General features: G+C 39.7%; 1 protein-coding gene across 1 annotated transcript in view; it reads right to left on the bottom strand.

The window, feature by feature from the left end:
- LOC130913724 (two pore channel protein 1-like) overlaps positions 1 to 14,525 on the bottom strand; it is a 45,428-nt gene that overhangs the window by 29,464 nt on the left and 1,439 nt on the right. Inside the window, exons 3-12 of the mRNA XM_057832537.1 lie at positions 11,328 to 11,464; positions 9,167 to 9,343; positions 8,983 to 9,096; positions 6,923 to 7,053; positions 4,858 to 4,946; positions 1,795 to 1,829; positions 1,639 to 1,697; positions 1,466 to 1,565; positions 1,252 to 1,368; positions 1,050 to 1,174 (exon numbers count right to left, since the gene is read on the bottom strand). Coding sequence (XP_057688520.1) covers positions 1,050 to 1,174; positions 1,252 to 1,368; positions 1,466 to 1,565; positions 1,639 to 1,697; positions 1,795 to 1,829; positions 4,858 to 4,946; positions 6,923 to 7,053; positions 8,983 to 9,096; positions 9,167 to 9,343; positions 11,328 to 11,464 — 1,084 coding nt within the window. The remainder of the gene's footprint in view (positions 1 to 1,049; positions 1,175 to 1,251; positions 1,369 to 1,465; positions 1,566 to 1,638; positions 1,698 to 1,794; positions 1,830 to 4,857; positions 4,947 to 6,922; positions 7,054 to 8,982; positions 9,097 to 9,166; positions 9,344 to 11,327; positions 11,465 to 14,525) is intronic.

Raw genomic sequence — 14,525 nt, 5'->3', positions numbered from 1 at the left:
AGGTGTCTTTTATAGAGGTAACAAGTTCAAACAGGTGCAGTTACTTCCGGTAATGAGTGGAGAACAGGAGGGGTTCTTAAAAAAGTACTAAGAGCCGAAATAATTACTAGTTGGTAATGTATCAAATACTTATTTCATGCAGTTAAATACAAATGTATTATTTAAAAATTATACAATGTGATTTTCTGGATTTTTGTATTAGATTCAGTCCCTCACAGTTGGAGAGAACTTATGATACAAATTACAGACCTCTACATGGCTTGCAAGTGGGAAATCCAGCAAAATTGGCAAAGTATCAAATACTTGTTCTCCCCACTGTATAAAAGAGGTGTCATTCAACTAGTTGTCAGTTGGCATATTGTTGGCATGACAACTGTGATGAAAATATTTTAGGTTGAAAAGTTGAAAAGATTGAAAAGTTATCTAATGTTGCTTTAAATAAATGCAAGTCATTAGCCAATCAAATGTGTTTGAGGGGGAAAAAAATAGACCGGCACGCCCAGCAAATGAAATGGGATATATAAGTCTGAACATGATGGAAACAATTAACTTAATGGTAACGGTAGGGTCGATTCTATCCTTACAACATATGGGAAAACAATCTACATTTCCTATTTAACTGAACTCATTTAATAATGCAAATAAGGTTGCTTAAAAGTTGGTGGGGACAATTTGAGCATCCTGAAAAGTTGCTAGTGTTATGTCCCTACCGTTCCCACGCAAAGTTGCAAACCTGTGCCCTTTCCTGGAAAAAGCAGAAGAGGGAGTACTGTAAACAGTACAGTACTGTTTGGAACTTTTGTTCAAATTTAAAAAAAAAAAAAAAAAAAAAAAAACTTTTTTCGGTATCGGATGGTGACTTCGTATCAGCAGATTCTCAAAGTCAGGTGACTGGATGCAAAATTATGCGATTGGGACTTCCCTAAAAATCAGTTTATTTTTCGAGCAGATCTGGTTCGTCTATCACTGTCAATAGCAGCCAATGAGTTAAAGATGAGAAGTGTAACAAAGCAAAATTTGATTTGAAGTCAAGACGGTGAGTCATTCACCTCAGCATAGGCGCGCCAGAGGTGTTGAGAGCTTTATAGGTGAGGAAACGGTCTCTCGCAGACATCCTCGGTCTGTAATAACGCATCAGGCCATCAAACTGTTTCAGCGAGACGCCAGTCGGCCTCTGAAGGGAACAGGCGGAACAGCACGTATTTGGTCATTGTGGAGGAGTAAACACGTACTCTCTTATTATAATTATACCTGGCGGCTGACTAACAGCTGGAAGGCGTAGTCAACAGCAGAGCGTTTGTGAAGCAACAAAGATTTGAACTTCATTTTCTCCACATCGTTAAAGGTGTCAAACACAACAGCCAGGAGCTAGAGGGTGCAGGAGAGGCAACAACAAGGTTGGAAAAGTATTAAGAACCATTGTATCAGTCATGTTGCGCTTGAACGACTTAAAGCAAGGCTCTACCAGATTCATGATGAAGTAGAGTTCAATGGACAGGTACACAATGAAGAATATACAAGACCAGCGGTTCTTTGAGTAAGCTGGCATCATCACATCTGGAAAACTACAAAAGAAAAAAAAGGCAAGTATAACTCATGGTTGTTTATTTCCCTGTCACATGGTGCTTTTGCGCTTACTTTGCCGTGGTCAGTAGCACAAAAAGACTGACCATGCTGTTCTCCAGTGTGTTGAAGTACTGTGGTGACGAGACAGATGCTCCAGAAATTTAGCCAGAATACACACAAACATCTCAAAACGAGAACATTACCAAAAGAAATTAAATCTAAATTTACCGGATCTGATGAGTTTGTGGAAAAGAGGCAGAATCCTAGATTAAAACAAACAAAAAACAACAATAAAAAAAGTTGATAATCATTTTTGGAAAAAAAAAAAAAAAACATATTTGAGGTGAATCACTTTAAGAAAATCTGCAGCAAAAAGTCATATAGCAAACATATAGTAGCCAAGTATATTTCAAAATTATTATTTTTTTGATCCTACCTTAATATTTCGAATTCAGTTGGTTTGTATTACCATAATCTTCGGACTATAAGGCACACCTGACTATAAGCCGCCACCCACCAAATTTGACACGAAGCGGCATTTCTTCATAGATAAGCCGCACTGTAAGACGCAGTTGTTCTCACTGTATTATGGGATATTTACACAAAAAGATATTAACTGGTAACACTTTATTTAACAGTGCCGTCATAGGACTGTCATAATTATGACATGACACTGTCATGAGCATTAATGAATGCTGATGACAGATGTCATTTAGTGTCATTCGGGAAAATATCTCACTTTTGAATGGATGTAAAATATCTGAGCTGGACATAAATGGAGTTAGGGACAAAATTTGCCAGCTGACACCTAATGACATCTGTCAAACATTCATTAATGCCCATGACAGTGTCATGTCATAATTATGACGGTCTTATGAAAGTTTTATGACGCCGCTGTCAAATAAAGTGTTAAGCTAGGGCTGGGCGATATGGCCTTAAGCACGTATCGCGGTTAATTGAGCAGATTTCGATAAATTCGCCCAAGCGGACTGTTATATAATTTGAAAATCTGAATCAATGCATGAAATAGATTAACCGTTTCTTGTTGATTTATTTACCAGCTTTCAATTTAATATGTTTAACAATCGTACATGCAGTCTAAACATTGAGTATACAAAAATTTATTGTAAACAATAAGAATTCAAGTATGAACATTTATAACAGCTTGTATGGCTTGAACAACGTACATTGTCAAAATCAACATGCCTGTGCAAACATGTCATTGTAATACAAATGACTTACAGCTTATAAAGTACACTTCAAAAAGACAACTTATTGTTCATGGCTGCTGTGACATATTTGCTTAACACAAGTCTTTACTTCAAGGTTTCAGTTTTTTTTTTCCCCAGTGCATTTTTTGATACATGCAAGCACACATGAACCCCCACACAGACACACACACATTAAAGCTGCATTGATCTAATGACACAGAATTAACCACATACAGAAAAATAGCTGGAGCCATTAAACAGTCATATTAAAATTTTCACTGTTGGATTGTACTTTATGCTGAATGCTTTACTGTCACAACAGCCATCAGAAATCACACATAAACAGAGATACACAATAACGTGACATACTAATTGCTGGATGCAGTCCGTGCCCAATCCACTCATTAAGTTCAGCTGTTTCGCCAAGGTTAGAGCCGCTATCCGACTCCATCACGTTTATCTGTAGCGTTAGCCGCTTGCGTTAGCCACTAGCGTTACCCTGTGTCTTGGCTACTAGTAGAAAGCATTGAAAGCATCCTCTTTGAAAAATTGTGAGAACAAGGGAGGACAGCGGGTGAAAGCCTGTCTGGATGCCGCCAAGAGTCTATTTAATGTCGGGTGAAGGTTTGGCGAACCTCCCTTAAGCCCAACTCCATCACGTTTGCTTGTAGCGTTAGCTGCTAGCGTTAGCCACAGGGCTCTTGTTTGTTTGGCTTCCTGATAACCACGTGACTCCATACGTAAGCACACTTTCTGCTTTCTTAAAGGGGAATGAACATTGAGTCAAAGCGGGATGAAAAGACTATATTTTCTTGTTTTATTAAATTACCGAATTTACCATCATGGTTAAAATTACGTCGGTCGTCGTGAAGAATTTCGGTGCCGGTAAATTTTCGTTTTACCGCCCAGCTCTAGTGTTAACCCAAATAAACCAACAAATAACCTGCACTGGACTATAAACCGCAGGATTCAAAATGAGAGAAAAAAGTAGTGGCTTATAGTCCGAAAATTACGGTAATTTTAACAGTACCCATTATGAATTTCTGTGATAATCATTTAATTTCAATTTCATGCAAAGTGACCCCTTGTTTTTCGCAGTTAATGGGGACCAGATCCTGCCTCAATAAGTGAAAAACTGCATAGTATTGCCCCCCAAAAACCTCCCAAATGTTTTTTTTGTTCGTTTGTTGTTTATGTTGTTGTTTGTTCGTTGTTTATATATATATATATATATATATATATATATATACTGTATTTTTCAATAAATGGTTTATAAGCACTTAAAATTTAATAATTATGATAAGTTTTAAACATGTTGATGTCCCACCATATTATTTTTAAACAAGAATAAAGTAGAACAATGCTTGTCTTTATTAAATGCTTCATTGAGTGAGTCCACTCAAATCCGCTCAAGCTGCTCACTGACACACAATGAGTTGCCACAACAACTATTTAACAAGTTAAACAATGATTTACGCCTGCTCTATAAAATACTGCATTTATTCTTTTTTTTTTTTTTTTGATGAGGGAAAAAAATCCCTGATGGACTGTGGGCACGAAGTTTGAAGCAAAGTTTGAAGCGCAAAGTAGCGAGAGATCACTGGAAATATATATTTATTTTTTTTGGTCATAAATGGTACAATCCGCATCCATGTTACAGCTGGATCTCCCCCTAAAAATCCCATGTTAACCTCAAATGTAAGCAGTACACTGGTTGATGTCAAAACTGACAGAGAATAAAATAAAGATTCATAAGTTTGTAATTTTACGCATTTATTATGGAGTATTTATTGGTTGAAATGAGAAAATTTGAGAAAATCTTAACATTTCGATTCACAGTGTGCGCCCCTAAATTTTGGCTAGCTCCCCTAAATTTTTAAGGTAGGGACCAATGTGCTCCTTGTAAAAAATGTTAGTCTGGAACCCTGATGAAAGCCCAGGCCAGCAGCTCTAGCCGCATGGTTTCCCATGCAACGCACACAACGGACCTGCGTGCACCCGTTACAATCATTTTATTCTGAATTTTATCTTAATGTGTGCGAGTGATGAGGTCTATGTATGGGTTGATGTTGCTACTTACCCAAGATAGCAAATATAACCATGAAGAACAGGAGTAGAAGGAGGATATCAATGAATGGTGGGAGCGACTGGAAGATCTGCCGCAAATTTCTGATCAGAGAGGAGAAATACAATTCATTAGCTTTGCAGAAAAAAATCCACATGTGGTAATGCTGACAAACTCATATTACATATACACATACAGTGCCTTGCAAAAGTATTTGGCCCCCTTGAATCTTGCAACCTTTCGCCACATTTCAGGCTTCAAACATAAAGATATGAAATTTCGTGAAGTGGAACAACATTTATTGGATAATTTAAACTTTTTTAACAAATAAAAAACTGAAAAGTGGGGCGTGCAATATTATTCGGCCCCTTTACTTTCAGTGCAGCAAAGTTACTCCAGAAGTTCAGTGAGGATCTCTGAATGATCCAATGTTGTCCTAAATGACCGATGATGATAAATAGAATCCACCTGTGTGTAATCAAGTCTCCATATAAATACACCTGCTCTGTGATAGTCTCAGGGTTCTGTTTAAAGTGCAGAGAGCATTATGAAAACCAAGGAACACACCAGGCAGGTCCCAGATACTGTGGTGGAGATGTTTATAGCTGGATTTGGATACAAAAAGATTTCCCAAGCTTTAAACATCTCAAGGAGCACTGTGCAAGCCATCATATTGAAATGGAAGGAGCATCAGACCAGTGCAAATCTACCAAGACCCGGGCGTCCTTCCAAACTTTCTTCTCAAACAAGGAGAAAACTGATCAGAGATGCAGCCAAGCGGCCCATGATCACTCTGGATGAACTGCAGAGATCTACAGCTGAGGTGGGAGAGTCTGTCCATAGGACAACAATCAGTCGTACACTGCACAAATCTGGCCTTTATGGAAGAGTGGCAAGAAGAAAGCCATTTCTCAAAGATATCCATAACAAGTCTCGTTTAAAGTTTGCCACAAGCCACCTGGGAGAGACACCAAACATGTGGAAGAAGGTGCTCTGGTCAGATGAAACCAAAATTGAACTTTTTGGCCACAATGCAAAACGATATGTTTGGCGTAAAAGCAACACAGCTCATCACCTTGAACACACCATCCCCACTGTCAAACATGGTGGTGGCAGCATCATGGTTTGGGCCTGCTTTTCTTCAGCAGGGACAGGGAAGATGGTTAAAATTGACGGGAAGATGGATGCAGCCAAATACAGGAACATTCTGGAAGAAAACCTGTTGGTATCTGCACAAGACCTGAGACTGGGACGGAGATTTATCTTCCAACAGGACAATGATCCAAAACATAAAGCCAAATCTACAATGGAATGGTTAAAAAATAAACATATCCAGGTGTTAGAATGGCCAAGTCAAAGTCCAGACCTGAATCCAATCGAGAATCTGTGGAAAGAGCTGAAGACTGCTGTTAACAAACACTCTCCATCCAACCTCACTGAGCTCGAGCGGTTTTGCAAGGAAGAATGGGCAAGAATGTCAGTCTCTCGATGTGCAAAACTGATAGAAACATACCCCAAGCGACTTGCAGCTGTAATTGGAGCAAAAGGTGGCGCTACAAAGTATTAACGCAAGGGGGCCGAATAATTTTGCACGCCCCACTTTTCAGTTTTTTATTTGTTAAAAAAGTTTAAATTATCCAATAAATTTTGTTCCACTTCACGATTGTGTCCCACTTGTTGTTGATTCTTGACAAAAAATTAAAATTTTATATCTTTATGTTTGAAGCCTGAAATGTGGCGAAAGGTTGCAAGGTTCAAGGGGGCCGAATACTTTTGCAAGGCACTGTATTAGTGACTAGCACTCAAAGGTTTTGGGTCACCCTTGGGTTTTTTGTACTCATTGGCTGCAATTGGCTGCAATGGATTTCTAACTCATTTCGACCAGATGAAATGGATTAGCCGTCCATTGCGGTCAACGGCAGATAATAAGTTAATGTAAATACTTTTTTTTCCAAAACTAAAAAAAAAAACCAGTAAGATATTCAGAAACACTGCAACAAGGTAAATAAAATCTCATTGACCTCTCAACTTTTTTATGTTTGCGTATACAGCAATTCATAGCTGGTCAAACATGGTTCACCTGCGTACAGCGCCGCAGTATCTGCAGTCCACCAGGAATATTGGTCTGAGGGCGCGGGTCACTCGCATGTGGGACGTCTGTCGGACCAGAACCACTATGGCCTCCACGAACTGCAGCAGCAACACACATGACTGGAAAAAGAGATGGGAGCTGTAACTAAGACACATTTGCTCATTCGCCCCTCCCAATCAAAATGGATTCGACCTCTAGCGCTGTCATTGGCACTGAAAGATGAGTATTCACTGCTATAACCAGTGTGTATTTCTGTTTTTACATTTTAGTTTCATTTAGCTTTCATCAACATTTACATTAACATATACAGTGGGGCAAATAAGTATTTAGTCAACCATTAATTGTGCAAGTTCTCCAACTTGAAAATTTTAGAGCAGCCTGTAATTGTCAACATGGGTAAACCTCAACCATGAGAGACAGAACGTGGGGGGAAAAAAAACAGAAAATCACATTGCTTGATTTTTAAAGAATTTATTTGCAAATCATGGTGGAAAATAAGTATTTGGTCAACACCAAAAGTTCATCTCAATACTTTGTTATGTACCCTTTGTTGGAAATAACAGAGGCCAAATATTTTCTGTAACAAGCTTTTCACACACTGTTGCTGGTATTTTGGTCCATTCCTCCATGCAGATCTCCTCTAGAGCAGTGATGTTTTGGGGCTGTCGTTGGGACACACGGACTTTCAACTCCCTCCACAGATTTTCTATGGGGTCGGGACTGGCTAGTCCACTCCAGAACCTTGAAATGCTTCTTACGAAGCCACTCCTTTGTTGCCCTGGCTGTGTGTTTGGGATCATTGTCATGCTGAAAGACCCAGCCACGTCTCATCTTCAATGCCCTTGCTGATGGAAGGCGATTTTCACTCAAAACCTCTCAATACATTGCCCCATTCATTCTTTCCTTTACACAGATCATTCGTCCTGGTCCCTTTGCAGAAAAACAGCCCCAAAGCATGATGTTTCCACCCCCATGCTTCACAGTGGGTATGGTGTTCTTCGGGTGCAATTCAGTATTCTTTCTCCTCCAAACACAAGAAAAACCTGTATTTCTACCAAAAAGTTCTATTTTGGTTTCATCTGACCATAACACATTCTCCCAGTTCTCTTCCGGATCATCCAAATCCTCACTAGCGATCAGCAGACGGGCCTGGACGTGTACTTTCTTCAGCAAGGGGACACGTCTGGCAGTGCAGGATTTGAGTCCTTGGCGGCGCATTGTGTTACTGATAGTAGCCTTTGTTACTGTGGTCCCAGCTCTCTGTAGGTCATTCACTACGTCCCCCCGTGTGGTTCTGGGATTATTGCTCACCGTTATTGTTATCATTTTGACGCCACGGGGTGAGAGCTTGCATGGAGCCCCAGATCGAGGGAGATTATCAGTGGTCATGTATGTCTTCCATTTTCTAATAATTGCTCCCACAGTAGATTTCTTTACACCAAGGGTTTTACCTATTGAAGATTTAGTCTTCGCAGTCTGCTGCAGGTCTACAATTTTGTCTCTGGTGTCCTTCGACAACTCTTTGTTCTTGGCCATAGTGGAGTTTGGAGTGTGACTGACTAAGATTTTGGAAAGGTGTCTTTTATACCGATAATGAGTTAAAACAGGTGCCATGAATACAGGTAACGAGTGGAGCTCGTTAGACCTCGTTAGAAGAAGTTACCGTAGACCTCTTTCACAGCCAGGAATCTTGCTTGTTTGTAGGTGACTAAATACTTATTTTCCACTCTAATTTGGAAATAAATTCTTTAAAAATCAAACAATGTGATTTTCTGTTTTTTTCCCACATTCTGTCTCTCATGGTTGAGGTTTACCCATGTTGACAGTTACAGGTCTCTCTAATCTTTTCCAGTAGGAGAACTTGCACAATTGGTGGTTGACTAAATACTTATTTGCCACACTGTATATCCCCAGTGGCGCAACTACACGTTGAGCAGCGAATGCGCCGCATATGGGCTATCCATTGACTATCTTGAATGTACAAATAGGGTTAGGGTTGTATATATCAAGATTTGTTGAACATTATAAGCGCCACATCAGTTAAATACCTTAACCATGGTCCTCTTGTGTCGTATGAAGGTGTGGAAGCCCAGCCAGCGGAGCTTCATGCACAGCTCAAATGCCACAATAACCAAAGCGAGCAGCTCCAGGGTGGCGTGAACCTGCACGGGGGATCGAACATGTTCAGCGAAGGTTTTACATTTATTTTGACATGCATGCGTTTTCTCTCACGTAGACGTCCAGGCGCAGCGAAGGCACCGCAGGAGCTTCACACAGCGACAGCGTCATGAGCAATAGGCCTGTCAGCAGCTCCATCACGTAGAAGAGATGGTTATGGGCAAAAAGGTATGCTGCCAGCGCTTTGGTGTTTCGAGGGTGGGTAAAGAACTTGTCATTGTTCTCTCCCTCCTATAGGTGAACGTCACAAAAAGAGATACTTTCATTTAAAAAACATTACAACATTAAATTCAACAAGTTTTTTTTCCCCCCAGACTCACAGAAGCATACATTAAACCCTTTATAGGGCACTCATTGGCTGCTATTGACGGCGCTAGATTTCCAATCCCTTTTGACTGAGTGACTGGAAGCCAACCAGCCACCAAGTCAGAATGGATTGGAAGTCTGATGTTGTCAATGGTACTGAAAGGTGAACATTCACAGCCAGTTCCACCACTATAAATGATTTGGACGTTTATCATTGTTAATGGCAAGCAATGAGTTTAGGCATGTAGGCCAAACTTGGACGCAAAAATGGTGTTGCCTGTGTTTTTCCAACCTTTTCTGAGTCACGGCACGCTTTTACATTGGAAAAAATCTTGCGGCACACCACAAACCAAAAATGTTCCAAAATTAGTTTCTGTACAGTATGTTTGATTATAAAATCATTTCTCAGTATTTATACTTACTCAGTGTGAAACTTAAGTGTGTTTAGATGAATACAAAGCCGATATCCTGGCAGGAACCTTCTTCACCTGCTCTCAGCGTCTCTCTGTTTTAATTTTTTTTTTTTAGAATGGTTCGGCTTGAAAAGCTTAGAATTATCAAACAGGAGGACTTTAGCAATGTCTTTTACCACATTAGGGCCGAGCATTTCACTGACAATGGCTTTGCAGACAGGTAGTATTAACTCATTTACTCACAGACACGTATAAATATACGTTCTATTTTTAAATGCTTCATTTTCCCAAAAACATATTTATACGTCTTTTGTGTTTTTTTTTTTTTACAAGAACATTCTATAGACCCAACCCACGTGACGTCACAACTCCGCCCTCCTGACTGGTGCCGCCCAATTGTCCGTCAACACATCATGTTTATCTGTTACGGCTACGTACATTCCTCCTATTACGGCGTGTTTTTCTGCTCGTTAACATTAATAATCAAAATGGTGAAGGCGTGTGTGGCAGTTGGTTGCAGTAACAGAGAAGATAGACGGAGAGACTTGAAGTTCTACCGTATTCTGAGAGACCCGAAGAGGAGAGCGAGATGGACAGCTGTAATTCGACAAGAAATCTGGGCACCAAACGATCACCACAGACTATGTAGTAGTCATTTTATACCTGGTAAGATGCATTTAATATATATTTAGAAGATTTTGGGCTGACAACCACAATTAAGATCATTGTGTGACGTTGGTGATTGGGGTCTATATAGTTGCCTATTTTTCTTTGGGGGCGGAGTTGTTGTTTTGCTGTTGTTGTTGGCGGTAAGCAGAGTAAAAAGAGGGAGAAAAATACCACGACTTCCGTGTCTAATTTTTCGCCGCCAAGCAAGCGTTACAATATTAATTAAAAAATGAATGAAAACTAAATACTATTGAATATGTCATCATTATCATTTTAAACATTTAAGTGACGGGTAAAAATAGATTATGACCGGATTTTTATGACCCTGACAAACAAAATGACAGACAACGAAAATGTCTAGCGCAACCTCTGACTCCCGGCCAACAGTTTGTGTCGTCCAAGTTGGTACGGCTAGATGAAAATAATGTACTGTTTTCCTATTGTTTGATGTGAAAATTGTTATAGAATGCTTATGTGAAAGATGTTATAGAATGTAACATGTAATAACGTGTAGTACATAAAAAGTAACGTCAATTACTTTGCCGAGTAACTAATTACTTTTACAATGAGGTAACTGAGTTACCACCAATTATTTTTTGGGAGAAGTAATTTGTAACTGTAACTAATTACTTTTTTAAAGTAAAATTAACAACACTGGCCTTTATACAGTTCACTCCTGAACCCTCTGTAGGAATTGCACCATTTGAAGCTTCAAAATAACACAATCAACGACTTTGACACGTTGAAATAAAACCATAAAATCATGTGATGCCGCAGCTCTGCTTGCAAATACAATAGAGTACTCTTGCAGGCATGCACGTGAATACCTGCAAGTAGATGGCCGCCTCCTGGTAGTTCATCTCCCAGCTTTGCCGCAAAGTCACGTTGTGTGCTCGGTGGGTTTGAGGCCCAGGTGTTGACACCACACCGCTATTTACTACGTCATTGTTTCCCACATCACCATCTGGTGGAGAAAGTTTAAAAGAAGAGTTAACAAAACATCAGACATAAACACAGTTGTAGTACACAGCTTCTCCTACCAAAATAGGAGGAGACCACCAAAGGCACCTCATTGCTTCTCGAATCTTGTAAAGATGTGAGATAGCTGTTTAAATGCTCCATTGATCCTTTTAGATCTACATGTGTGTGTGCTCCTCTGTGATGGAAGTCCACAGCATGTTATTTGCAATGCTACAGTTGTTTCAGCTTCCTAACACAAATAGCCAACATTCCACAAACACACATGTTGTGCTTCTCCAGCTGCATGCTTGCGCTCTGTTCTCATCCTCCGCAAAGTGAATTATTCCATGATTCAGGCGTAACGCCTTAAAATGTTGTCACAATCAAACACTCAAATCTGAAAAAGGCAGGCACAGCCTTTTTTGTGGTCGATATGTGACACTACAGTGTGAAGCTCAAATTCCATTTCACCGTTAATGCGGAAAGGAGCACAAGTAGTGTCCACTTTCGGCTATTTCAATCCATGATATGTCAGGGAACAATCACATTTGGAGCAAAAACTCTGACTGATCTAAAGAGTCATGAAAAAGAGCTATGATCCCTGAAAATCGCATCATGTGACCCGTCATATGACTTGTAATCACTGCAGTCTCATTCAAGGAATCCAATTTCAAGAGTTCCGTCCGTTCGGAATAGTCTGCCAAGGATATTCCCTAGTAACAGAATGTTTCGTTCTAATCAGACACTCCTCAGTCTCCGGAATTCTTGAAAACAACATTTTCTCTTCCTGTTCATGCCCAGTCCTGATCCGCTCAAGCACAAAATACACTTTGAATACTGCACACAGCATAAATTCACACACATGCTACACATGACCACCAAGGAGGGGCTGAGGATTCTGCTGAGGCAACATTTTCTCTGATGAGTCACTATGTAACTTTTATGGAGAGTGACACAAAAGGCTGAGAGGATGCTTGCATGTCCTACAAAAGTGGACTACAGGTGGGAAAAAAATAGTATTGATCCAACACTTTATTGAAGCAATGCTAATTGGTGTGTGTATATACCGTATTGGCCCGAATATAAGACGGCCCTGATTATAAGACGACCCCCTCTTTTTCGAGACAAGTTTGAAAAAATACTTTTTGAACACCAAATTAATTTTTATACAGAAAATAATTACAGTACATCCGAAACAAATGATTATAACAATATATTTGAGCAACAAAGCATGTTCTTTTGCCTCATTCAAATGTTAATATCTGATCATTTAAATATGTAAACTAAAGTGCAATCACATTCGTAAATGAATGGCTTCTGGTTTTCGAAATGTAAATAAACTAATCTATTGTGATGAAACAACAAAATTGCAATAACTGCATTAACCATCAAAGTGAAGTCTAACTGTAACTGTAGTCTTGAAACAAATCAGAATAAGGAATAACACTGGAATAAAACAATGCAAACTGGTTAAACTAAAAATTAGCTGAGATCTGTCATGACAGAACATCGCTTCAATGATATCTGGCGCCATCTAGCGTCGTGAATGGGTATAATGTCTAAACCGCGAATATAAGACGACCCCCTCTTTTTCAGTCCTATTTCAATGCAAAAAACACCGTCTTATATTCGGGCCAATACGGTATATACTGTATATTTATTACAGGTGTGACAAAATATCAAAATGGTGATATATCTTGATATTCTGCATCAAAAAGGGTTAGCGATATGCTCGTGCCAAGAATCAAGATATCGTTTTAAAAAGGTGTCAATGTTTAAAAAAAAAAAAAAAAAAAAAAAAAAAAAAGGAACCAACAAGTTGCTACCAAAATCCTTCGCCATAATAGTGTTTCAGTTAATTCTGACGGCGCTCGACGCCCAGTCCATTAGGACCAGGAAGGGCAAATGAACGTTCGTTCGTTCGAAACCAGCGCATTCACTGTCATTCTTTCCGATTTACGGGGCATTTACAGGTCACTTTCTGTTTATTTTAGGGCATTTACTGGTCAATTCCTGTTGAGTTTGAGTCGCTGCCTATTCATTCATGAGTCACCTCCTGTTCTGCAACCCAAAATTAAACAGGAAGTGACCAATAAAATGCCCCAAAAGCAACAAGAGGTGACCCTGAAATAGTGATAAACTTACAGCAGAAGGATGAAGCTTGTTTTTCTGTTCGTAAGTTGTTTTCTGGAAAGAATTCCTGACCAATGTATCGATAATCGTATCGCCATATCATGAGATCATTAAGATCGTGAACTTTGTATTGCAAATTGTATCGTATCGTGAAGTACCAAGAGGTTCCCACTGTACATACAGAAATACACGTATATATCATATATATGATACCAACAGCGCACTACCAATCCAAACCAAAAAGTCTGAAATAATGAATGCAAATAACGATGACCTGTTCTTAAAGCAACACTTGTTAACTTTTCAGTTTTTGTCGATTTTAGCGACACCAGTGGACAAAAGTGGCAGTGTTTTGCCTTAAGGAAGACTGCGTTTCCCATGAAGACCAGTGCTGCGTTTCCCATGAGGACCAACGCACAGCCGCACAGTGTCGTAATATCATCAACTAATCAAAAATCAATCACCCGGTCGCCTGCAGATGGCTTAAACAACATTTCTGTTTCCAGGGGCTGTGTGAAGGATGAATAGTAATAAGGTAATGAATCCAGTTGTGGCTAAACAATATCATATGACAGTTAGCAACCGTGCGGCTTAGTGTGGCTAACTCCCCCACCCGAGTTCGTTTAAGGGGTGGGGGCGGGGTGTCATGCCAGCGAGTGAAACCCGGGCCAATGTTTATTCTGTATATCCTGGTAGCAACCATTGTTTTCTCCTGCTCAGACTTTTTGTCTCTTTTGTTGCGCTGACATCTTTACAGAATTCGTGCGAAAGCGTTCGCAACGACTTCCGTCTTTATAATGAAAGGGGGAAGTGACGTATGCCATAATGTCAGCACATTTGTACTTTTTTTTGTGTGTGGCTGGGTTCCTGCCACCCTCCTTAAAGTTAATCAGTGCTGGTGAAAGACTCAATCAAGATATAAAAGAGGTGTC

This window comes from Corythoichthys intestinalis, chromosome 3, assembly GCF_030265065.1.
Source record: "Corythoichthys intestinalis isolate RoL2023-P3 chromosome 3, ASM3026506v1, whole genome shotgun sequence".
In the NCBI taxonomy this organism is placed as follows: domain Eukaryota; kingdom Metazoa; phylum Chordata; class Actinopteri; order Syngnathiformes; family Syngnathidae; genus Corythoichthys; species Corythoichthys intestinalis.
This window is presented reverse-complemented; position numbering and strand designations above follow the sequence as displayed.